Source organism: Oncorhynchus tshawytscha, linkage group LG16 (genome assembly GCF_018296145.1).
Source record: "Oncorhynchus tshawytscha isolate Ot180627B linkage group LG16, Otsh_v2.0, whole genome shotgun sequence".
Lineage (NCBI taxonomy): Eukaryota > Metazoa > Chordata > Actinopteri > Salmoniformes > Salmonidae > Oncorhynchus > Oncorhynchus tshawytscha.
In genome coordinates this window covers 59,801,121-59,825,857 of record NC_056444.1, presented here as the reverse complement: position 1 = coordinate 59,825,857, position 24,737 = coordinate 59,801,121, and the positions used below count along the sequence as shown (strand labels likewise).

The 24,737-nt window shown below is 43.0% G+C and overlaps 1 protein-coding gene across 6 annotated transcripts in view; it reads left to right on the top strand.

The window, feature by feature from the left end:
• Positions 1-24,737, top strand: part of LOC112232630 (GRIP1-associated protein 1) — a 40,487-nt gene that overhangs the window by 7,654 nt on the left and 8,096 nt on the right. For 5 of the 6 annotated variants that reach the window (XM_024399784.2, XM_024399782.2, XM_024399787.2 and 2 more), the window contains 14 exons: positions 45-144; positions 385-462; positions 1,239-1,331; positions 1,741-1,875; positions 2,128-2,223; positions 2,664-2,876; positions 2,985-3,098; positions 3,512-3,589; positions 4,984-5,079; positions 5,247-5,303; positions 5,833-5,932; positions 11,583-11,716; positions 13,157-13,273; positions 14,705-14,798. In XM_024399784.2, coding sequence (XP_024255552.2) covers positions 45-144; positions 385-462; positions 1,239-1,331; positions 1,741-1,875; positions 2,128-2,223; positions 2,664-2,876; positions 2,985-3,098; positions 3,512-3,589; positions 4,984-5,079; positions 5,247-5,303; positions 5,833-5,932; positions 11,583-11,716; positions 13,157-13,273; positions 14,705-14,798 — 1,505 coding nt within the window. The remainder of the gene's footprint in view (positions 1-44; positions 145-384; positions 463-1,238; positions 1,332-1,740; positions 1,876-2,127; positions 2,224-2,663; positions 2,877-2,984; positions 3,099-3,511; positions 3,590-4,983; positions 5,080-5,246; positions 5,304-5,832; positions 5,933-11,582; positions 11,717-13,156; positions 13,274-14,704; positions 14,799-24,737) is intronic. The other variant, XM_024399786.2, reaches the window with a different exon arrangement.

Here is a 24,737-nt window from a genome sequence, read left to right as displayed (position 1 = left end):
GCGAATACGACAATTCGATGAATATACATTTCTTTCTGCACCAGGACCAAAATCGACGAGATTCAACAGAGGAAGGAGGAGGAGCTGAAGTCAATGAACATCCGCATCCAGAAGTTACAGGGAGATCTGCTGTCAGCCAACCAGGTTAAACATCCTGATGTTGCCTGTTCTGTTATGAGATCAATCACCCAAAATATATATAATCTGGTTTTGTACCTGGAGTACTCATATTGTTGTATTATGACAATACATAGGCCTTCTTAACCTCACAACCTGATCTGTACCTGGGTTGCGGTATGCATGCCATGGAACCATATCCTAAAATGATTGACAGAATATAGTGGGAAGCTGAAGCTGACTCTTGCTACCTGTTTTTATATCTAGAGTGTTGGTGAGATGAAGGAACAGCTCCAGAGTCGGCAGAAGGAGCACGAGTTAGTTCTACACGCACTTAAAGATCAGGTAAACTCAAAACTTTCTTGAACTATACGCTCTCTTCCCTTCCTGTTGAAGTTCCAAAACACTCAAATGATCTTAGCGTCAAGACATTTGAATTGACGGTTAATGAAAAGGCAAAGTGGGGATCACCCTAAATAATTGGAGATTAGTCTGTGTCTGAAGAGGTTGTCTGGAAGAGAATGGTCCACAGTCTTAAGTGGGCACAGTGCACCTCATTAGGGACCAATCTGTTTTCCACTTAATTAGGCCTCCTAGCACGACTGGCACTTATGTCTTCTGTGATGTCGCACGTCTTAATTAACTTGAACTCCGCTTTGGGTAGACGACAACAAGATAAGGCATTCGAACCTGCTCTTACCTTCTCATCATTTTCTCTTTTCAATATGGAAGTTCATTGTTATTTGAAGTCCAGCTTTCTGTTTTGGCTAGTCATGCAGAAGTTCTGTTTCTGATCTGGCTTCTGTCACCGTTCTTTGTTTCTTTTACATTGCCTAATTTATACTTATTTTTCACATTTCTTTGCCATCTGACTTTCTTGTCTCACTGATCCTCTTCTGGTCATTTCACCCTGCCCCTTCTGCCTTCATTCTTTTAATGATGATCTATCCACCCTATCAAATCCCCCCCCCCCACTTTTCTATCCCTATTCTCGAGCTGCCAATCGCCACCTTTTTGTATCCTTCTCTTCACCTTGCACATTGTCTTTTTCCTCCCTCTCCCCTCCTTCCCTCCCTGGGTGGTGCCCCCTGTGTTACCCTGTGTGTGGGGCTGTGATACAGGTAGCTTGTCAGAGTGCTGTGAGTCAGGAGCAGGTGGAGAGTATCCTGACTGAGAACGATGCTCTCAGGACTAACCTAGCGGCTCTAGAACAGGTACAGCTCATCTTACTGCCCTGCCACTACCCCGCGGAACCTCCTCAATATTCATTCTGCTGCCGTCACCACTCACCAGCCATTAACCATGATGCATCACCAATATGACAAGTCATGCTAATGTGAATAAAGTCAGGGAGGTACAGAGATGTTTCACATAGTGACGAATGGTGTTCACACATGAGTTGCTAATCCTTACAATAATACTGTCTGTTTTGCCCTACAAAGCTTAATCCTAAATCATCATTGTGTGTCACCTCTGCTCACCTGCTTTTCATTTCTCACTTTTTCCACTTCTGCCTTACTGACCCATTTGATCCACTACCATGTTTCATTAAACAAAGTTGTCAGATGTTGGTCCATTGTGATGGGGACTGTGTCCTGACTAGTGGGTGTTGTGTGTCATTAGATTCAAACAGTGAAGACTCAGGAGATGAACCTTTTGCGTGACCAAAACACGGCTCTGAATGTGGAGCTGCAGCAGAAACGGACGGAGCAGGAGAGCTTTCTGGCACAGAGAGATGACCTTAACTCTCAGCTACAGGTTTGTGTGGCCCTCACACTGTCCTAGTACATGCATACTAAGATAGAGAACCAATGTTAAATAAATGTGGAGCACTGTCTATGACAAATAATGCAGGACTCGGTCCTCTTAATTGGTAGGTCAGAATCCGTTCTTTTTTTACTATGATATAGTGCTTATCTTGTAGGTCGGGGGGGAAAAAGCTCCCGTTGCAAATGTATTTTTATACCCATCTCTTGCTCATGTGCTCCTCTCTGATGAATGTATCTGTAGGAGTCAAACCGTGCCAACAGCAGACTGTTGGAGCAGCTGACTGAAGTTGGCCAGGAGAAAGACAGGGTACAGCAAGAGCTGGAGGAGGCTAAAAAGGTATCTGACACGCACACTGAAAGGGAGTGATCAGAGACACATGCAGGAGGCTTCATTCCACTCACCAGAGCACTGGTTATTAGAGCACAGTGACTATTGTTCTGTAATACACATGGCACTCTCATTACTGGCATTCTCCCAGGGAAGGTGGGAATGCTGAGTTGACCTCTCTCAAGCTCCACTCGTTATCCCCACAGGATCACAGACCGTAAATGAAAGTAACAGCTTCAATGACCTTATGTGCCTGTCTTAGACTTAGCATATCACAGAGTTATATTTGAGTCCAATTTATATTATGATTCAAAGATTTTTCTTATGGTTTGTTTAAGTGCCAAGTCAGATGTGAATGTTATTGGTCGTGTATCATCACAGTAAATGTCAGAGATGTGTAGTAACATCCAGAGATATCATCTCCCATTCCCATGTCCCTCCACCTTCAGACAGCAGACAAGCGGAAGGCCATGCTGGACGAGCTGGCCATCGACATTATCACAGAGAAGTCACGACACAAGGAAGAGCTGAGCGACGTGCGTCTGCAGCACGAGAAGGAGGTGCTGGGGGTGCGGGCGCGCTACGAGAAAGAGCTGAGGGGACTCCACGAGGACAAGAACCGCACCGAGGAGGAGATCCGCTCACAGCTTCGAGATGAGAAGGTGGGGGGGGTGGCGCGAGTCTGGGCCAAAGGGCCAATGAGAGGAAAGAGAACATGAGAAGGTACACTGAGTGTGTATTAATGTGACCTTTGCCCTATGACCTCCTAGGCTCGCAACAAGGAGTTGGAGGGTCTGCAGCAGAGTGTAGAGGAGCTGCAGGCCCAGGTCCAGTCTATGGAGGGAACTAAGGGCTGGTTCGAACGCAGACTCAAAGAGGCTGAGGTACAGTACCAACTTCAGTTTCACATTGATTTATTCACCACGATATTAGTGTATATACTGCCTGCTCTGTAGTAATGCTGGGTTCTACCACTATACACTTTAAAGATTTTACATTAACATGAATAGATGCTATTCAAGATAAGGTTAATAGGTGATCAATATTGTTTGTTGAGAGTGGAGCTCTTCACTGCCTGGAGTAACCCCTGTCACATTAACACTGACCACTTGGTGTCACTAGTGTGTTTCTTCTTTCTGCTCAGATAGTTTTGTTTGTTTTGTAGCATGGTTTAAGGACCTTAAATATTTAGTTTAGCCTTTAAAAAAAAAAAAAAAAGAATGCTAAGAATAGATGTGTGCTGATGATTAGGTGATGGCTTGTTCCAACGTTGTCCCTGTTGTATTCCTGTGTTCAGGAGAGCATGGAGGAGAGCAGGCTGGAGCACCATGAGCAGATGGAGAAGCTACAGAAGGAACATTCTATCCAACTGGAGGTAAACTTGTTTTGCTCTTCCCAGACAGACATGGCAGAGTGCTGTACACAGCAACACACTCTGACACTTTCATCCGGGCCCAGGGGAGTACTGACTGGTATTATGTATAGTGTATGTAGGCTTTGTTCACTGCAGCATGCCCTGAGACATGAAGGCAGGACTCAAATTGCTATTCTCATCGCCTGAGTACCTAATGTGTGTTTAACTGTACATCTTCAGCAATTAAGTGTTTCATCTATTTAACTGTCATTTCTCAGCATATGGTGGCCCTTAGGTTGCTCATAGGTTTGACGATATGATAGTGTTTGACGTGGTCTGGTGTGTTTTTGGTGACATACCCCAAATTCTACCCCCACTGTTCCAATAAAAATCCTGTTAGGACACTATATATACAAAAAGACACCCCTTCAAATTAGTGGATATTTCAGCCATACCCGTTGCTGACTGGTTTATTAAATCGAGTATACAGCCACTCAATCTCCATAGACAAACATTGGCAGTAGAATGGCCTTACTGAAGAGCTTAGTGACTTTCAATGTGGCTTCGTCATAGGATGCCGTCTTTCCCACAAGTCAGTTTCTGTCCTGCTTAGCGCTGCCCCGGGCAAATGTAAGTGCTGGTTTTGTGAAGTGGAAACGTCTAGGAGCAACAAAGGCTCAGCCGCGAAGTGGTAAGCCACACAAGCACACAGAACGGGACCACCGAGTGCTGTGAAGCACGTAAAAGTCGTCTGTCCTCGGTTGCAACACTCACTACCGAGTTCCAAACTGCCGCTGAAGCAACGTCAGCACAAGAACTGTTCGTCGGGAGCTTCATGTAATGGGTTTCCATGGCTGAGCAGCTGCACATGAACATAAGATCACCACCCGCAATGCCAAGCTTCGGCTGGAGTAGTGTACAGCTCGCCGCCATTGGACTCTGGAGCAGTTGAAACACGTTCTCTGGAGTGATGAATTACACTTCACTGTCTGGCAGTCCGATGGATGAATCTGGGTTTGGCAGGTGCCAGGAGAACGCTACCTGCCCCAATGCATAGTGCCAACAGAATAGTTTGGAGGATAAATAATGGTCTGGGGCAGTTTTTCATGATTTAGGCTTGGCCCCTTAGTTCAACTGAAGGGAAATCTTAACGCTACAGCATATGACATTTGGTGTCCACATACTTTTGGTCATGTAGTGTATCATGAAGTTAGTTTCAAACTGTTAAATATTGTCCAACTGTTATGTTAATCTTGTAATTACTGTAAGTGACGCCATTAGCATGGTGTACATAGAACCCTAATTATGTTGAAACTGATTTAAAATGGGGTTTTCTCTCTAACCTATTAAACCCAGCAGATTGTATATAGGAAAATAACAGAACTGAATACATATTCTTTGTGTTTCTCATTCAGGGAAAGGCATCTGATATAGATGGTGTGAAGCTGCATTTGACAGAGGTGGAGAAAGAGAGGGATGTGCACAATGAAACCATTGGAAAACTGAAGCAGGTAAACTAACCCCCTTGCAATTAGCATAAACTACTATTAACCCCCCCCATCACATTTTCAGAGGAATGTTCCATAAATGTACACAATCCAGTATAAGCAGTATAATGAGCCTGTGTGGTCATCTAATGATTTTCATGATGTACTCTCCCTGTTGGTGTGGTATACAGGAAATTAAAGATACAGTGGATGGCCAGAGGATCCTGGAGAAGAAGGGCAGTTCAGCAGTAAGTGGAACACCTCTGTTTCTGTCTTACCACTAACAGCTGAGCTGAGGGGAAACTGAGTCAGGCCACTTCCATTTGCTATGGAGAGGGAAATTGAATGATTACTTCCAGGTGGCAGGTAGGCAGTCGGTGCACGACGCCGCACCCACTCTGCTCTTTAGAAGTGGAATCGGGGCAGCCTTTTCAATATGCCAGTTTGACCCCTTGTAACCAATTATTCGATGCCTGCCTTGATGATAAGAATCTGCCTCTGCAGATAATTGCAAGAATATGGGCTAGCCTGAGGCGTAGGGGTCGTGAGGGCTTTGCAGTTCCTTCTTCCAGCCAGCTATCTAAATTGTTTTCTGGGGAGGATGGGTCATCTTATTTGATTGTTTTCTTTGTCTTAATCTGATGCTTGTCTGAGATTACCTTTGTCTCCCTGAGTCAGACTGGCACTATTGTCTCTAGAAAACCACCCGTATGCTGCAGTATTTTTCAAATTAAGTAGTGTACTCTCCTCTCATGGGCTTTGTAATGCTGTTTGTAGCTGAAAGACTTGAAGAGGCAGCTACAGCTGGAGAGGAAGAGAGCTGATAAACTACAGGAGCGGCTACAGGAGATCCTCACCAACACCAAGACCAGGACAGGTGAGAGGACATCGGAAAGCCAGGTTGACCGCCACACATTTTATGTAGTCAGGCAAAAGTCTTTATACCAGGTCATGTTCTATATTGGCATTTGAGGGAGGGAGATGGTTGACTGTTTTGAAGGACATCCTCTCATTCACTGAACCATGATGTAATGTATGTCTGGCCTACATCATCACAGAAATGAAACATTGAGTACAGGTAAGAGAATATGCAGATTACATATCAACAAGAGAGCAGATAAACTGCCATGTCACAGTGTGGTTTGCTACATGTGATCTGAAGCATACTTCTACGTATCACAGACAGGAAATAATGAGGGGAAAGAGGTGCTTTGTACACCAACCTCGTACATTGAAGAAGTGAAATATGTTTAGCTATGGTAATTGTTTGGGACCAATGGTGTGCTTGTACGTTAGCTTTCTTGAGACAATTATGTTCTAGTACTGGGCATACATACAGTGGGGTCCAAAATGATTGACAGCCTTGATAAAGATGAGCAATAATGACTGTATAATACAAATAATTCACATTTTGAGCTATATTTTATGCAACAAAAAAATGGGTAATCACTCTTGTGACTCTACAGACTTGATGGATGCATTTGCAGTTTTAGTGCGGCAGGTAGCTTAGCGGTTAAGAGCGTTGGGACAGTAACCAAAAGGTTGTTGGTTCGAAGTGAAATGCATGCATTGCATGCTAGGAATATGGGACCAAATACTAACCACTACCTTTGAGTAAAATGAAATGATTACTTGTTAAACAAGTAATTTATTTTATAGTCATTATTGTTTATCTTTATCAGGGGTGTCAATAATTTCAGACCCAACTGTATATGGATGAACAGCTCATTGTTGAACCAGTTAAATGTGATACCAATATGGAGAGGTTGGTTTATTTACTAAGCTAGTAAGGATAAAATATTTACTTGCCAACTGGCTAGGTGGTTATCCCACACCCTTCCCATTACCATGATAGCATCACATAGTCTGGAAAACACCAAGCTCTGTCTGGAAAGGCTGCTTGATGTTGTAGGCACGATGCGTGTTGATAATGAAGGGGGCTGTGCTTTTTTTACTGATTGGTCCTCCTCTGTGTCTTTCTCACTCAAGCACTTACATGGACAACCACACACAGTCCTCAGGCGCTGTCCCCTTCCAATATAACTGAATTTTCTCATCCAAACCACATGAGGTCTCAATCCCCCAGGAAAGAAAAATAGTTTTGAGAACCAATCAAATCTACAACCGCTGTGATTATTATTATTTGACCCTGCTGGTCATCTATTTATATTTTGAACATCTTGGCCATGTTCTCTTATCTCCACCTGGCACAGACTGAAGAGGACTGGCCACCCCTCATAGCCTTGTTTCTCTCTAGGTTTCTTCCTAGGTTCCGGCCTTTCTAGGGAGTTTTTCCTAGCCACTGTGCTTCTACATCTGCATTGTTTGTTGTTTGGGGTTTTAGGTTGGGTTTCTGTAGAGCACTCTGTGCCAGGCTAGGAACCACATGCTTCTGTCCTCTGAATTTAGCTCTTTACTTTATAAATCCCTATATCTGATAGCGCCGACAGAGATGGTCGCCTCGCTTCACGTTCTTAGGAAACTAGGCAGTAATTTTTTTATTATTTCTTACATTGTTGCCCCAGGAAATCTTAAGTCTTATTACATACAGCCGGGAAGAACTATTGGATATAAGAGCAATGTCAACTTACCAACATTACGACCAGGAACATGACTTTCCCGAAGCGGATCCTCTGTTTTGACCACCACCCAGGACAATGGATCGGATCCCAGTAGGCGACCCAAAACAACGGCTCCGCAGAAGGAGCGGTCTTCTGCTCAGGCTCTGTAGACGGGCACATCGCCCACCGCTCCCACATCGCCCATCTCCCACCGCTCACCGCTATACTACTCGCCAATGTCCAGTCTCTTGACAACAAGGTAGATGAAATTCGAGCAATGGTTGCCTTCCAGAGACACATCAGAGATTGTAACATTCTCTGTTTCACAGAAGCATGGCTCACTCGGGATATGTTATCAGAGTCGGTACAGCCACCCGGTTTCTTCACGCATTGCGCCGACAGAAACAAACATCTCTCTGGTAAGAAGAAGGGCGTGGATGTATACCTTATGAGTAACGAGTCGTGGTGTGATCATAACAACATACAGTCACTCAAGTCCTTTTGTTCACCTGACCTAGAATTCCTTACAATCAAATGCCGACCGCATTACCTACCAAGAGAATTCTCTTCGATTATAATCACAGCTGTGTACACCCCTCACCAAGCAGACATCTCGATGGCCCTGAAAGAACTTCATTGGACTCTATGTAAACTGGAAACCTTATATCCCGAGGCTGCATTTATTGTAGCTGGGTATTTTCAGAAGGCTAATCTGAAAATAAGGCTCCCTAAATTTTTAGCAGAATATTAAATGCGCGACCCAGACTGGCATTATTCTGGATCATTGCTACTCTAACTTCCGCGACGCATACAAAGCCCTCCTTTTGGCAAATCTGACCACGACTCAATTTTGTTGCTCCCAGCCTATAGACAGAAACTAAAACAGGAAACGGCCGTGCTCAGGTCTGTTCAACGCTGGTCCGACTAATCGGATTCCACGCTTCAAGATTGCTTCCTTCATGTGGACTGGGATATGTTCCGGATCGCCTCAGACAACAACATTTGATGTATACACTGATTCGGTGAGCGAGTTTATTAGCAAGTGCATCGGTGATGTTGTACCCACTGTTACTATTAAAACCTTCCCCAACCAAAAGCCTTGGAATGATGGCAGCATTTGCGCAAAACTGAAAGCGTGAACCACTGATTTTAATCATGACAAGGTGACTGGAAACATGACCGAATACAAACACTGTAGCTATTCCCTCTGCATGGCAATCAAACAAGCTAAGCATCAGTATAGTGAAAGTAGAGTGGCAATTCAACGGCTCAGACACGAGATGTATGTGTTAGGGTCTACAGTCAATCACGGATTACAAAAAGAAAACCAGCCCCATCGCGGACACAGTCATGCTCCCAGACAAATTTAAACAACTTCTTTTGATCTCTGAGGACAATACAGTGCCACTGACACGGCGCGCTACCAAAACCTGCGGGCTCTCCTTCACCGCGGCCAACGTGAGTAAAACATTTAAACGTGTTAACCCTCGCAAGGCTGCCGGCCCAGACTGCATCTCTAGCCGCATCCTCAGAGCATACACAGACCAGCTGGCTGGTGTGTTTATGGACATATTCAATCAATCCCTATCCCAGTCTGCTGTTCCCACATGCTTCAAGAGGGCCACCATTGTTCCTGTTCCCAAGAAAGCTAAGGTAACTGAGCTAAACGGCTATCTCCCCATAGCACTCACTTCTGTCATTATTTTGTGCTCTGAGAGACTAGTCATGGATCATATCACCTCCACTCTACCTGACACCCTAGACCCACTCCAATTTGCTTACCGCCCCAATACGTCCGACGCAATCACACTGCCCACTGCCCTAACCCATCTCGACAAGAGGAATACCTATGTAAGAATGCTGTTCATCGATTACAGCTCAGCATTTACACCATAGTACCCTCCAAACTCGTCATTAAGCTCGAGACCCTGGGTCTCGACTCCGCCCTGTGCAACTGGGTCCTGGACTTTGACGGGCCAAACCCAGGGTGTAAGGGTAGGAAACAACATCTTTACTCTACTGATCCTCAACACTTGGCTCCCACAAGGGTGCGTTCTCAGCCCTCTCCTGTACTCCCTCCTCACCCATGACTGCGTGGCCATGCACGCCTCCAACTCAATCATCATGTTTGCAGACGACACTACAGTGGTAGGCTTGATTACCAACAACGACGAGACGGCCTACAGAGAGGAGGTGAGGGCCCTCGGAGTGTGGTGTCAGGAAAACAACCTCTCACTCAACGTCAACAAAACAAAGGAGATGATCGTGGACTTCAGGAAACGGCAGAGGGAGCACCCCCCCTATCCACATCGACGGGACAGTAGTGGAGAAGGTGGAACGTTATAAGTTCCTCTGCGTACACATCACGGACAAACTGAAATGGTCCACCCACACAGACAGTGTGGTGAAGAAGGCGCAACAGCGCCTCTTCAACCTCAGTAGGCTAAAGAAATTTGACTTGTCACCGAAAACACTCACAAACTTTTACAGATGTACAATCAAGAGCATCCTGTCGGGCTGTGTTACTGCCTGTTACGGCAACTCTGCCCACAACCTTAAGGCTCTCCAGAGGGTAGTGAGGTCTGCACAAAGCATCAGCGGGGGCAAACTACCTGCCCCCCAGGACACTTAAACCACCCGATGTCACAGGAAGGCCAAAAAGATCAATGACAACAACCACCCGAGGCTCTGCCTGTTCACCCCGCTTCCATCCAGAAGGCGAGGTCAGTACAGGTGCATCAAAGCTGGGACAGAGAGACTGAAAAACAGCTTCTATCTCAAGGCCGTCAGACTGTTAAACAGCCATTGAGTGGCTGCTGCCAACATACTGACTCAAATCTCTAGCCACTTTAATAATTAAAAATTGGATGTAATAAATGTATCACTAGTCACTTTAAACAATGCCACTTTATATTATGTTTACATACTGTATTCTATACCATCTACTGCATCTTGCCTATGCTGCACGGCCATCGCTCATCCATATATTTATACGTATATATTCTTATTCATTCCTTTACACTTGTGTGTCTATAAGGTAGCTGTTGTGAAATTGTTAGATATTACTGCACGGTCGGAACTAGAAGCACAATCATTTTTCTAAACTTGCATTAACATCTGCTAACCATGTGTATGTGACCAATACAATTTGATTTGAAATCATGTGGCAACCAAAGATTCTAACAGAAAAATAACCCTCTTACTGCTGTACCTGTATGTTTCTCAGTGATGTGTATGGCATCTTGAAAACATTTACTCCTGTGGGGACCCCCCCACCCCAATCAAACCGTCAACAAAATGCAGACCTCTTTAATATTTTATGGTGCCCCCCGCCCCTTCTTAAAATGTGCCACAGAGCAATGCATACTCTTGTTTCCTGGCTGTAGGTTGTTGGTGATGCCAGGGAAATCCTCTTTTGGGCCATGTATAATTTACTAGGGGTCCTTTTAAATGTTTAATGGTTGCTCTACAGAAAGTTGAGAATCAGACATTTTAAAGTCGGGAGCTTTTATCTTTGTCCAAAGTTAGTGCACATCAGTGGGGGCCTTAAAGGTAGATACCTATATCCCTGCAAAGACAGGAGTTCTTCCTACATTAGCCTTTAGTTTACTATAGGGAATCCATCAGTGCTTATGGACTGAGGTTTCCCTCTATGCACAATGCAATCGGTCCTAACTTAATTAGTGTGTGTTTCCCCATCAGAAACACACAATGGATGTTGTTAGTTGACAATGTTCTGTAGTTATCATTGGGATGATTGGAATGCTGCATTTGAAAAACTGCCAGACTTAAGAGGGTTGAAGGTGTGTCCTTGCTTTGATATGGCCTGAAAAGTCATATTAACCACGTCAAGAAAATGCCAAAAGGTGTCTGACGTTAGAACAACTTTTTTTCCACACTTAGAACATTTACTTCTGATGTAATTCCTGAGCAAGACTGCTCGATTGAGTATGTGTCTGTTTCCAGGCCTTGAGGAGCTGGTGTTGTCAGAGATCAGCTCTCCTAATCGTACGCAGCAGAGGGGAGATAGCAGCAGTGTCTCCTCCTTCAGCTATGGGGAGATCATGAAGGAGGGCGCCTCTGCACAGAGCACCAACAAGGTACACTACACCAGTCTGCACAGAGCACCAACAAGGTACACTACACCAGTCTGAACAGAGCACCAACAAGGTACACTACACCAGTCTGCACAGAGCACCAACAAGGTACACTACACCAGTCTGCACAGAGCACCAACAAGGTACACTACACCAGTCTGCACAGAGCACCAACAAGGTACACTACACCAGTCTGCACAGAGCACCAACAAGGTACACTACACCAGTCTGCACAGAGCACCAACAAGGTACACTACACCAGTCTGCACAGAGCACCAACAAGGTACACTACACCAGTCTGCACAGAGCACCAACAAGGTACACTACACCAGTCTGCACAGAGCACCAACAAGGTACACTACACCAGTCTGCACAGAGCACCAACAAGGTACACTACACCAGTCTGCACAGAGCACCAACAAGGTACACTACACCAGTCTGCACAGAGCACCAACAAGGTACACTACACCAGTCTGCACAGAGCACCAACAAGGTACACTACACCAGTCTGCACAGAGCACCAACAAGGTACACTACACCAGTCTGCACAGAGCACCAACAAGGTACACTACACCAGTCTGCACAGAGCACCAACAAGGTACACTACACCAGTCTGCACAGAGCACCAACAAGGTACACTACACCAGTCTGCACAGAGCACCAACAAGGTACACTACACCAGTCTGCACAGAGCACCAACAGGACAGCAAGAACCTGGCAAAAGCACATACAATGTTTGTTAAAGCAATAGTATGCAGAGTGTTGACAAGATTGGTAATAATCAGAATGTGAATGTTGAATATACATTTTGTAGTCAACAGAACAGCGTAAGCCACATAGGAAAAAATACATTATTTGATGTAAGGGAACCACAAAGAGAACCAATGAGGTCGTCTGCATCAACACATCACCTTTTACATTGTACTCTTGGCAGTTAAAAATGCAAACTGTACATTCTGAGGCAGAGATGAGTCTGAACTTTCACCAACCACAGCTATGACAGGCAGCTCAACAGGGAGCTCACATGCGTTTCACTTTTATGTGCCGCTGTTAATAGCCTATAAATAGCGTAGATACTATTATTATAGCCCTTTGAATAAACACATGTCCTGAATGTTTTTCTTTGCAGGGGAGGTGGATTGTTGAGGAAAAGGTGTGGGAAAGACTGCGAGAACTCTCTGAAGAAAACAATTTAGAATTCTCCAATTGTTTCCACTTAACATAATGTATTCCAGTTCTGTACCGAACAGACCTCCTGCCTAGGTTGTGTACAATGTACAGATGAGCCTGTACCATTAGAGCTGTCAAGCTCTGAGCCAGTGATGCAGAGATAATGAATTATATTACACAGAATGCACAAAATAGCTTCTCTCTGTCTGACTCTCTCTGAGTGAATTATGTAGGGAACAGACGTTTAACAGTTGTCTGGTCCTGTGTTCTAAGTCCGCCAGCGGCAGCCCCCAGTCCCAGCGACCTGCTGACCTCTCTGATGATGAGGTTGGGGAACTCTTCCTGAGGCTGGCTGAGGTGCAGCAAGAGAAATGGATGTTGGAGGAGAAGGTAGGCATGCTATTCATACTTGGAATACAACTGTATTGTCTGTTACTAGCGAACAATGGAAATGTGTCTCATGCTTTGTTCTACTACGTTTTCAACTTGGCTATCATTTACTATAAACTGTGTAATATATTCTATACATGGGTGGCAGGTAGCCTAGCGGTTTAGAGCGTTATGCCTGTAACCGAAAGGTCGCTGGTTCGAATCCCTGAGCCGGCAAGATGGAAAATATCTGCCGTTCTGCACTTGAGAATTGCAGTTAACCCCCAACAACAACTGTTCCCCTGGCTTAATCGACATTGGGTTAAATGTGGAAGGCACATTTCGGTTGAATGCATTCAGTTGTGCAACTGACTAGGTTTGTCCTTTCCCACTCCCCTTCGTATTTATTTGCACAGTTAAGATCAAATTTGTACATTTGTCTCTATGCTCCAGCATTTTGGATTTGAGAACACATGTTTCATATGAGGCGACAGTATAATATGTAAACATATTTATTTGAGGTTATTTTCATGCGTATCTGTATTACCGTTTGGAAATTAAAGCACTTTATGTATCTACTCCCCACCATTTTTTGTAAGTAGTTTTTTCCCTTCTAAGTATTTGTACAAAATCACTTAAAATGTAGTATTTGGGGTGATATTCTTTCTCACTCATCATTATTATCCATAATCATGGTAGCATCCACATTAATGTAGAAATGTTCAGAAATATCTTGTCAAAATATTTATGAAAAAGTCTTCAAATGGTGCTATTAGATACGAGATGTGCTTTCATTTCTAAATGGTAAATCAGATATGTATGAAAAAAAACTGGAATAAAAGGTGACATTTCTATACTGTCGCTTCATAAACATTTAATCAAATAAAAATGCTGCAGTGTTGAGCCAAATTCACACATTTTAGTAAACAAGGTGGGGAGTGTATGGTTGTACAACTAAATTACAGTTAATAGTATGAATGTAATATCAAATGAAACCAAACACAATTTAAAAAAAATAATCAACCTGAACTGTCAATATTATTTGGGAAGAAACTGACATGACAGATAGTTGTGAGATAATGATAATGTTCTTCACTGCAATTTATGGGCATTCATTAATCCTTTTTTCTTACCACTAGAATAGATTTTATTTCCAATTAAATTGTGAAACCATCTTTTACTGGTGACTTTATATCAAATTCACCAAAATATGGCTACACTGGACAGGGATCTGCTGCTATTACTTGTTTTTGTGCCTTGATGTTCTTCCCCAGATCATATGATCTATTCACACTTGCTGCCTGCCTGGTCTGGGTGTGAGAGATGATTGATATACATGCTAGTAGCTGTGACAGGTCCTTTGTGTTGACATTTGGTGCCCCTTTTCTCAGTAAACCAGCTGTGGGGTTATCTCTTTAGGTGTATCTAATGTGTGTGTCTAATATGCTGCAGGTTAAACACCTAGAGGTCAGCTGCTCCTCCATGGCTGATGACATCTGTAAGAAGAGTGCCATCATCGAGACCTATGTCATGGACAGCAGGATAGGTAACCATCTGTCTCTGTCTCCTTGCCTTGTTGAACTGGTTTTCCCCTCCTTTAGATGTGATACTTGTTTTTCACTGACAGGAATACAGTGGGGCAAAATAGTATTTAGTCAGCCACCAATTGTGCAAGTTCTCCCACTTAAAAAGATGAGGCCTGTAATTTTCACCATAGGTACACTTCAACTATGACAGACAAAATTTGAAAAGAAAATCCAGAAAATCACATTGTAGGATTTTTAATGAATTTATTTGCAAATTATGGTGGAAAATAAGTTTTTGTTATTGACCAAATGTTTATCTCAATACTTTTATATACCCTTTGTTGGCAATGACAGAGGTCAAATGGTTTCTGTAAGACTTCATAAGGTTTTCACACACTGTTGCTGGTATTTTGGCCCATTCCTCCATGCAGATCTCCTCTAGAGCAGTGATGTTTTGGGGCTGTTGCTGGGCAACACGGACTTTCAACTCCCTCCAAAGATTTTCTATGGGGTTGAGATCTGGAGACTGGCGAGGCCACTCCAGGACCTTGAAATGCTTCTTACGAAGCCACTCCTTCATTGCCTGGGCGGTGTGTTTGGGATCATTGTCATGCTGAAAGACTTTTTTTTACCTATGATGAAAATTACAGGCCTCATCTTTTAAAGTGGGAGAACTTGCACAATTGTTGGCTGACTAAATACTTTTTTGCCCCACTGTATGTATGCCTACATTATAGTTTGTCTATTGAACTGTTATGTACAGTGTAAAGCCATCTAAGATTTACTTGAAAATGGGATTATTTTGTCTGCTGAAATGTAGCCCACCTAGGGAGTTCAGAGTTCTTTCGCTCTTCGCTCAATTTATTTTGAATCGTGAATCTAAAACTTCTTATGGATCTGACACTTTTTTTTTCCAATTTCCGCCTAAAATGACATACCAAAATCTAACTGCCTGTAGCTCAGGACCTGAAGCAAGGATATGCATATTCTTGGTACCATTTGAAAGGAAACACTGAAGCTTGTTGAAATGTGAAATGAATGTAGGAGAATATAACACATTCAATCTGGTTAAAGATAATACAAAGAAAAAAAACTTTTTTTTTTTTTGTACCATCTTTTGAAATGCAAGAGAAAGGCCATAATGTATTATTCCAGCCCAGGCACAATTTAGATTTTGGCCACTAGATGGCAAGTGTATGTGCAAAGTTTTAAACTGATCCAATGAACCATTGCATTTCTGTTCAAAATGTTGTATCAAGACTTCCCAAATGTGCCTAATTGGTTTATTTATAACTTTTCAGGTTCAAAATTATGCACTCTCCTCAAACAATAGCATGGTATTATTTCACAGTAATATCTACTGTAAATTGGACAGTGCAGTTAGGTTAACAATTTAAGCTTTCTGCCAATATCAGATATGTCTATGTCCTGGGAAATGTTCTTGTTACTTACAGCCTCAGGCTAATTGCATTAGCCTACGTTAGCTCAACCGTCCTGATGGGGACTCGACCTCTACAAGATTTGTGAGGTTGAATGTATGAACCAAAACCAGAGAACACTCAAAAGATGAGTTGACTCTCTATTATTCCAGTACATCTTGTTTCATGTCTTGAGGGTAAAACTATACTGAACAAAAATATAAACACAACATGTAAAGTGTTGGTCCCATGTTTCATGAGCTGAAATAAAAGATCCCAGAAATGTTCCATAAGCACCAAAAGCTTATTTCTCAAGTTCGGTGTACACATTTGTTTACTTCCCTGTTAGTGAGCATATCTCCTTTTGCCAAGATAATCCATCCACCTGACAGATATGGCACATCAAGAAGCTGATTAAACAGCATGACCATTACACAGGTGCACCTTGTGCTGGGGACAATTAAAAGGCCACTCTAAAATGTACAGTTTTGTCACATAACACAATGTAAAAGACATCTCAAATGTTATAACCCGGAAGCCAGTCGCACCAATGTGTCGGAGGAAACACCGTACATCTGGCGACCGTGTCAGTGTGCACTGTGCCCGGTCCGCCACAGGAGTCGTTAGTGTGTGGTGGGACATGGACATCCCTGCCGGCCAGGCCCTCCCCTATCCCGACGACGCTGGGCCAATTGTGTGCTGCTCCATGGGTCTCCCGGTTGCGGCCGTCTGCGACAGAGCCTGGACTCGAACCCAGAATCTCTAGTGGCATAGCTACCACTGCGCTACTCGGGAGGTCCCAGATGTCTCAAATTGAGGGAGCATGTAATTGCCATGCTGACTACAGAGATGTCCATCAGAGCTGTTGCCAGATAATTTAAGGTTAATTTCCCTACCATAAGCCACCTCCAACGTCATTTACATCCAACCAGCCTCACAACCTATGACCATGTGTAACCACGCCAGCCTGGGACCTCCACATCCGGCTTCTACACCTGCGGGATTGTCTGAGTTGGGGTGCTGCTGAGAAGTATTTCTGTCTGTAATAAAGCCCTTTTTTTGAGGAAAAACTCAGTCTGGTTGGCTGGGCCTGGCTTCCCAATGGCTGTTCCCCTGCCCAGTCATGTGAAATCCATAGGTTAGGCCCTAATTAATTAATTTAAATTGACTGATTTCATTATATGAATTGTAACACAGATTTTGCAGAGTTTTTTTCAACTATTTTTGTTCAATATAGAAACAGTATTTTACTGAAAAGAACCTATGTTAACAGCTTGCATAAATAGACACTGTCCCACTCTTTCACAGTTGGGAAGTTATTCAATTCTATTATTACATTTGAACCTGTTTCACTGTCTTGCTTTTATAATCCACTCGTAAATGTTTCACCGGTGCTATTTATAATAATTCTATTTTAAGTTTGCCGCTATTGGAGCGCTCAGATACACTTTGTTCAATCTAATAACTCTATGATCTGAGCTGTGGGCTCTGCTTAACATTTTATGAGTTTCTCTTTAAAGATTGGGGTGTTTTGGCTGGCTGTGTTTTTAAGATTCCTCTGCAACCTGTTCTGCTACTCTCCTCAACCAGATTAGCACATAATGTCCCCTCCATATTATCCTGCTTCTATGCTAATCCATGAGGCATGATTTATAGTTTGGTGATAATTGCCATATGGAACTGGCAGAGTTTACAAAACAAACTAGAATGAAATATGATTACCTTAGGATTAGCACTGTGAGTAATGCATTTACTACAAGCATGCTAGCTGTGGTGTTTAGACACGAGTAAAGACAAAGTTTCAGAAACTCAAATCAAAATAGCAGATTTTGCAGATCCAAAATGTAAACTATAGCGATATTTCACATTAAACTGATGTAGATGGGCTATGAAATGTATCGTAAGCTTTGGAATGGAGACTGACCCAGTTTCAGTACCTGGACTTGTCTGAAGTGCTCAGACTTGTGTCTCTGTCTGACTGCCTTCCTCGTGAGCATGCAGGCACTCAAGCTCACTGATATCATCAGGCTTTCGGGATAGGGCTGCACTGCACTCAAAGGGCACCCTCAAGTGTATGCCTTTTAGGAAAGCACTATTAAAAAAAAATATTTGAGGCAGTTCACTCTCGAATAAAACGCTCGTTAACCCTCATATGTCGTATTGGTCCCATCCGATATGCTACGTCAAAGTTAATGGTTTCATTAGCTTTTTCTTTGTAGATGCAGTGCCCTTAGCTGTAACTACTACAATGATTGAATTAATAAGACTTTCATATAGGCCAAGGCATACAGAGTACACAGTTTCTAGAAGGGAAAGCCTTTCTGAACCTAGGAATGTGTTTACGCCACACTGTTCTAAAACACCTCAACGTTTAAAGCTTAACTTTGAACAGTTAGCTCTCATATTGAAAACATTTTTTTATTTGTCTAATGCGCCCTTTCCGTGCCTCCTCCTATAACCCAGTTAAAGGAATCTCAAAGAGAGGGAGCGAGAGAAATGGGGAATTGTTTGTTTTGGAACTGGTGCGCTGTTGGAATGCATGAGGCCACTGCATCTTTCATATTCCTTAAAAGTAAGCTAAACCACCGGCAATGGAGAGGGATGATCTGTGACTTCAGCAATACTGCAGTAGTCTAGTGTTTCAAAACTCCATAAAAAGAAAGGCTCAATCACAGCAGATAAGTTTCTCAAAGCAACTTGTCTTTCAATAGGGATTTCTTTTTTTTTTTCTTTTTTTTTTGCCAAAGGAAAGACTGCAAAAATAAAATTGAATGGCTTGAATATGAACAGGCTTAGATCATAGCAGATTTTTTCATTGGATATAATGCAATGAAGTAGAGTGTAAAAACATGCCAATCTATGTTTACTTCCATTAGGCCTACTATAGAAGTTCCATGGTCCGTAGTGCTTTCTGTCTCAGCGCTGAGTGGAGGTTTAATAAAGAAATAATCTTCCAAAGGCCCTAATCTCTTTCCACAGTGCTTGGTACATGCTCCTTGACACTGGTTATGTCCTAATAGCCGTACTTGGGTTCTAAATAGTAGGCATTTTGGGTATGCGAAAATGACAACATCAAATCAATATTTCTCAGATGTTATTTGCGGGTGTAGAGAAATGCTTCCTAGCTCCAACGGTGTAGTCGAATCTAACAATACACACATCTAAAAGTAAAAGAATGTCGTGTTATGGTATGACATTTCGAAAATGTAGTATGCTTTAAATGCCAGGATGTCATACTCCATTTGGGCTTTTCATCTAGTAAAATTTGCTGCTCTGGAGGAAGATGATCATCTTTCCGGACCCACGTGTGTTTGACAACAGCTGATATTCAAAGAAGGGGATGGGCTGCACCAAAAATTAACGTATGGCGTATGTTGATATTTGTGGCTTACTGCATTAATTTTCACTAAATAGTACATTCTAAATAGTATGTAGTACAATTATTACAGTATGTTTTAGGATGTAGTAGACAAGAGATGTGACATGAGTGTTGCATGGTTTACTGAAACTTTGGTACTTTTATGTATGTTTACCCTTCGGTATTTCTGTAAAATGTGTCTCACGTTATCTACTGATTTGAGGATCAAGTCTATCAGCGCAGCCGATGTCCCCTTATAGAGCGAGCTTACTGCGGCTGCTCCACTTTAGTCATTGCCAGCTCTATTCTGTTCTGAAAAACCACTGCACTCACTGGGAGTCTGGGCTGTGTCACCACTTATGCTGCACAGAAGTTGACACACTTGAATAATGCAACACGCCATGTAGCAATGTTGAAACTGTTAATTACTGTTCGCAATGTCCATTACAGGATATAACACTTGACAGTGCAAGAAGATACCGGTAGCATCCAACTTTGTAGGCTAACTTTCCTTGCTCGCTTACTGCTGAAGCTGAGATCAGTTCACTACCCCTAGTACCTTGTTTGTGATATGTAAAATATTGCTGATTTCAAAACTGATTGTGACCAAAAACTTTTCATTCACTTAGTCGGGGTTCAGACCCAGGGCCCCGAGCTTAATGATGAGCTTGGAAGGTACTATGGTGTTGAAAGCTGAGGTATAGTCAATGAACAGCTTTCTTACATGGGTATTCCTCTTGTCCAGATGAGAGAGGCCAGTGTGCAGTGCGATGGTGACTGCATCGTTTGTGGATCTATTGGGGTGGTAAGCAAGTTGAAGTGGGTCTAGGGTGTCAGGTAAGGTAGAGGTGAAATCGCAAGACTTCCGGGAACGTTTTCGAAACAGACCAGGCCGGGGTTTGATTCAATTCGACGCGAGACAACTGTTAGACCCAATGCGTTTCTATGCGTGAGCTTAGCTAGCCAATGTCGACATCACATCTCTTCCAAGTGTGCTCAGGATTTCTATTGGAGAAGCAGTTTCTGCCTATCGTCATACTGCACCGCCTTTGCTGGAGCTGTGTGTTAATGAGGTCACGGGTCTTCGACAGCACTTTTATCATGTAAGAGATTGCTTCTTCTATGCTAATCAGTACAATAAAATAAGTCTCAAATGGAAGGGAAACATATATTTTTCTCTCTTCATCTGTAGCCCCATGAAATCAGCCAAAACAAGCTCAACTTGATGCATGCACACACTTATTGAACATACATTCATCTGTATTGTGCATAGGCTACATATTGAGTTGCCCAGTGTAGAGAGTGTTGCCCATTAGAGATTAGTTTTTGTTTTTTTACCAATGTCAAATTGATTGTATAATTTGATTCATTAATGCATACAAAAATGTAATGTAATTATATTGAACTCAATATCTGTCTGGACTAAGTGCCATTCTGCGACAGGCTAATGCCCCCCCCACCCCGGGGTATTGTTTTGGTATCTTCATACTAAACCTGGTATCGAAGTAAAAATTCTGTTATTGTGACAACACTATTTAGGACACACACACTGATGCCAGTTTACAGAGGGGTGGAGGTAGGATGCGTAGTACATCCTGTGCCCTGTAACAACCTTTGTTTAGAACCACAAGATGATGGTAATTACTGTGTTTCACACAGTCATCCCCATTTAGCGGAAGTTGGTTAGACTTCTTATCCCCTGCTTATAAGAGAAGAGCTTTCCCTTCTACCACTGTCTGTGTGCTCTCCTCCTGTTTTAATTTCATGACTGACTGATTTAACATTTTAATGCCAGGCTAGATTCCATTATGGCCAGTTTCTTCTAATTGTAAATGTTGTGCTATAAAAGCTGAAGGTCTCCAGTTGTCTGGGCTTGTCAGACTGCGTAAACAGAAGGGTGAAGAAGAAAACATTTCTTTATCTGATATTTTTAAAGGGAAAATAGGTGTGAGATATGAGAGCTAGCACAACTTTTAGGTATTTTCGGGGGAGGGGGTTCTTGCTTACATATTGCTACTGGCTAGTTGCATGTTTTCATTTAGCTGGAGTGATGGCAGTATTTTAGTCTATTCAAATACTACATTGTGTAAACATTTTACAAGGTTGCTCGTGAACATGACTTGATATATTTTGAGGCATTTTATGAGTGTGTTTTGTGACACTTATTTAAAACAGTTTGTAGCGTTGCTAGATATTAACATGTTCACGTCTGTCAAAGGGGCGCACATGAAAGCAGACACTCAACCTGATGTTTATGGCGAAGGTGCATAAAGATGGAGAAATTCAGATATGGCGTCTTCGTTTTAGCACTATGGACAGACTTTTTAAACTACTGCCGCGCGACTTGGTTCAATGGGCCAGCAAATCAGCACAATTTTTTCTAATTGCCGTTGTCTTGGAGCTAGAACTGGGATAATTCTATACTGTGCTAATGCCAATACAAAACTGAGGGCAATGTACACTGAACAAAAATATAAACGCAACATGTAAAGTTCTCATGAGCCGAAATAAAAGATCCCAGAAATTTTCCATACGCACAAAAGCTTATTTCTTTCATATTTTGTTCACATCCCTGTCAGTAAGCATATCCTTTTTGCCAAGATAATCCATCCACCTGACAGGTGTGTCACGTCCTATGTCATTTTAGAGAATTTAGCAGTACTTCCAACTGGCCTCACAATCACAAACCACGTGTGGGCGAGCAGTTTGCCTGACAATGAACACAATTGTATTTTATTGATGTCAATTTGAATGCACAGAGATACTGTGATCCTGAGGCCCATTGTTGTGCCATTCATCCGCAGCCATCACCTCGTCTCAGCACGATAATGCATGTCGCAAGGATCTGTACACAATTCCTGGAAACTGAAAATGTCACAGTTCTTCCACGGGCTGCATACTCACCACACGTCACCCATGTTTGGGATGCTCAGGATCGATGTGTTCCAGTTCCCGCCAATATCCAGCAACTTCGCACACCCATTGAAGAGGAGTGGGACAACATTCAACAGTCTGCTAAGGAGAATGTGTCGTGCTGTGTAAGGCAAATGGTGGTCACCAGATACAGACTGGTTTTTAAGGTATCTGTGACCAACCGATGCAAATCTATGTTCCCAGTCATGGGAAATCCATAGATTAGGGCCTAATGAAATTATTTAAATTGACTGATTTCCTTATATGAACTGTAACTCAGTAAGATCTTTGAAATTGTTGCCTGTTGTGCTTTATTTTTGTTCAGTATAACATACGGCGAACTTAGCAAACAAGGCATTTGTATAAAGTACATGGGGGCTGCCATCTTTATGCACCTTCGCATCCCTAGAATGGTCATACAATGGGCATATTTACAGCCAGGCGTACTGTGTAATGTTAGTGCAGCTATTTCTTGGTTCAACATCAGGAGACCGGGTGGGACAGCAGTGGCAAATATCTTTGGTAAATACCCCCCCCCCATAACAGCATCCGAGAGATCCGCAGAGAAGGCTGTGGAAAAATGAAGGGCCTAGCCTCCAGAAAGCAGGCAGTAGGACACGGTGCTAGATGAGAGCTGACATTGGCAGGATTTAAATGATTCAGGGTGCAGACATGCCTGAGTGAACCCAGCACATATTCAATAATGCAGCAGCCGACTGAGACCTCAGCCCTGCTGGTGAGATGGGAGGCGCACACAGTAATGTTACAGTGCCTGCCAGACTGCCTACCTGGTCAACACAGCCTACTGCTGTCTGTCTGCTCTGCTGCACCTTGCGTCATAACATAGTCCCATCAGCAACTAAATGACACCACATCATGTTCTTGTAGCTAATGGTAATGTAAACACTTGTGCTGCTGTAAACTGGTGGTGTGCACAGTGACAGTTCTTTGATTAATCTTTTTTCAAATGGTTCCAACCTGCTTTCCTCAGCTTATTTTGTTCACTGAGATCTTATGAGAGGGCTTGATGGATAATGATTCACAAACTCTCCACACGTTACCAGCATGTTGATGAACCATCTCTGAATCAGTTCATTGGGCTTCTGTGGAGGAGCACACTGGCACTCTGTTCTACTTCATTTCTCTATCTATCTCTATCTATCAGTTAGTGTAATGGAGGAAGTGTCTTGACGAGATGTGTAAGACTGCAGTCTGGTGATGGAGAGAGCGATGGAGAGTGTAGAAGGGATTGTGGGAGTTGGTTAATTGAGCAGTCAGATTCAATGCTGCAGTCATGTGTGGAGTTGGACAGGGAGTTTATTTGTAGATGAGCTTCCTCTCCTGGCTAAGTGCTCTTCCCTGCTGGAGAAGTCAGCTTGGGTAAGTTTCCTACTGCTGCAGTCTGTAACCCCTGCCTCTCACCTAGTATTGTACACGGCTGCTCCCACTGTGACGTAGCCTCTAACCTTTTCATCCAACACTGTTTGTTCTGCATGGAGAACTCCAGGAACTTCACAACCTTCAAGAATGTTAGGATATGAGTCCGTTATAAAGCAGCCTTCAAGTTGACGTTTATAGGTTGTAATTAATAACAATAGGTTAAGACTTGGGAAATGTGTTGTCAAATTACTTGATGGTTATTCTATTTTCTGAACTTGTTTAATGGAAAACTTGTCTTGGGATTGCTCCGCACAAAGTCGTTTAATGATGAAGTTGTTTTTAAGTGAGCATTGTAACTCTCTTGCAAATGAGCGATTCATCACTGGGAATGACACCTGTAATGGACGAGGGGGTACATTACAAGAAATGACGCATACACTTTAAACAGGCAGGGCTACATTTCTATAGATCTAGCCTGTATTTTTCCTGTCAGTGTTTCCACTTAGCACACTGTGATCCTGTGGGAGTTGAGAGCAGGCAGAGCTGCAGTTAGTTGTAGTGACTCTGGCAGCAGGCAGGGCTGCAGTTGTAGTAGCTGTGTGGTGGCAGCCAGCCACGGCTCACTGTGTTGCTTCAGCAGTTCAGTAGCAGCAGGACCACTTAGATTAGTAACGTTACTGTTCAGCCATGTTGGCATATCAGTGCACTTCTGCAGCACACTGCTCTTAGGGGAAGAAAGACCTGGAAGGTTTCCATGATTCAAGATGAGAAAAGAAATTGTCACCTATTAGGGAGACTGGTGTTTTTTTTCAATGTCTGTAGAATTCTTCCCATACCAGGGCAAAGTAGAATAACTAATTGACTACATTTTAGCTAATCCGAGAACGACT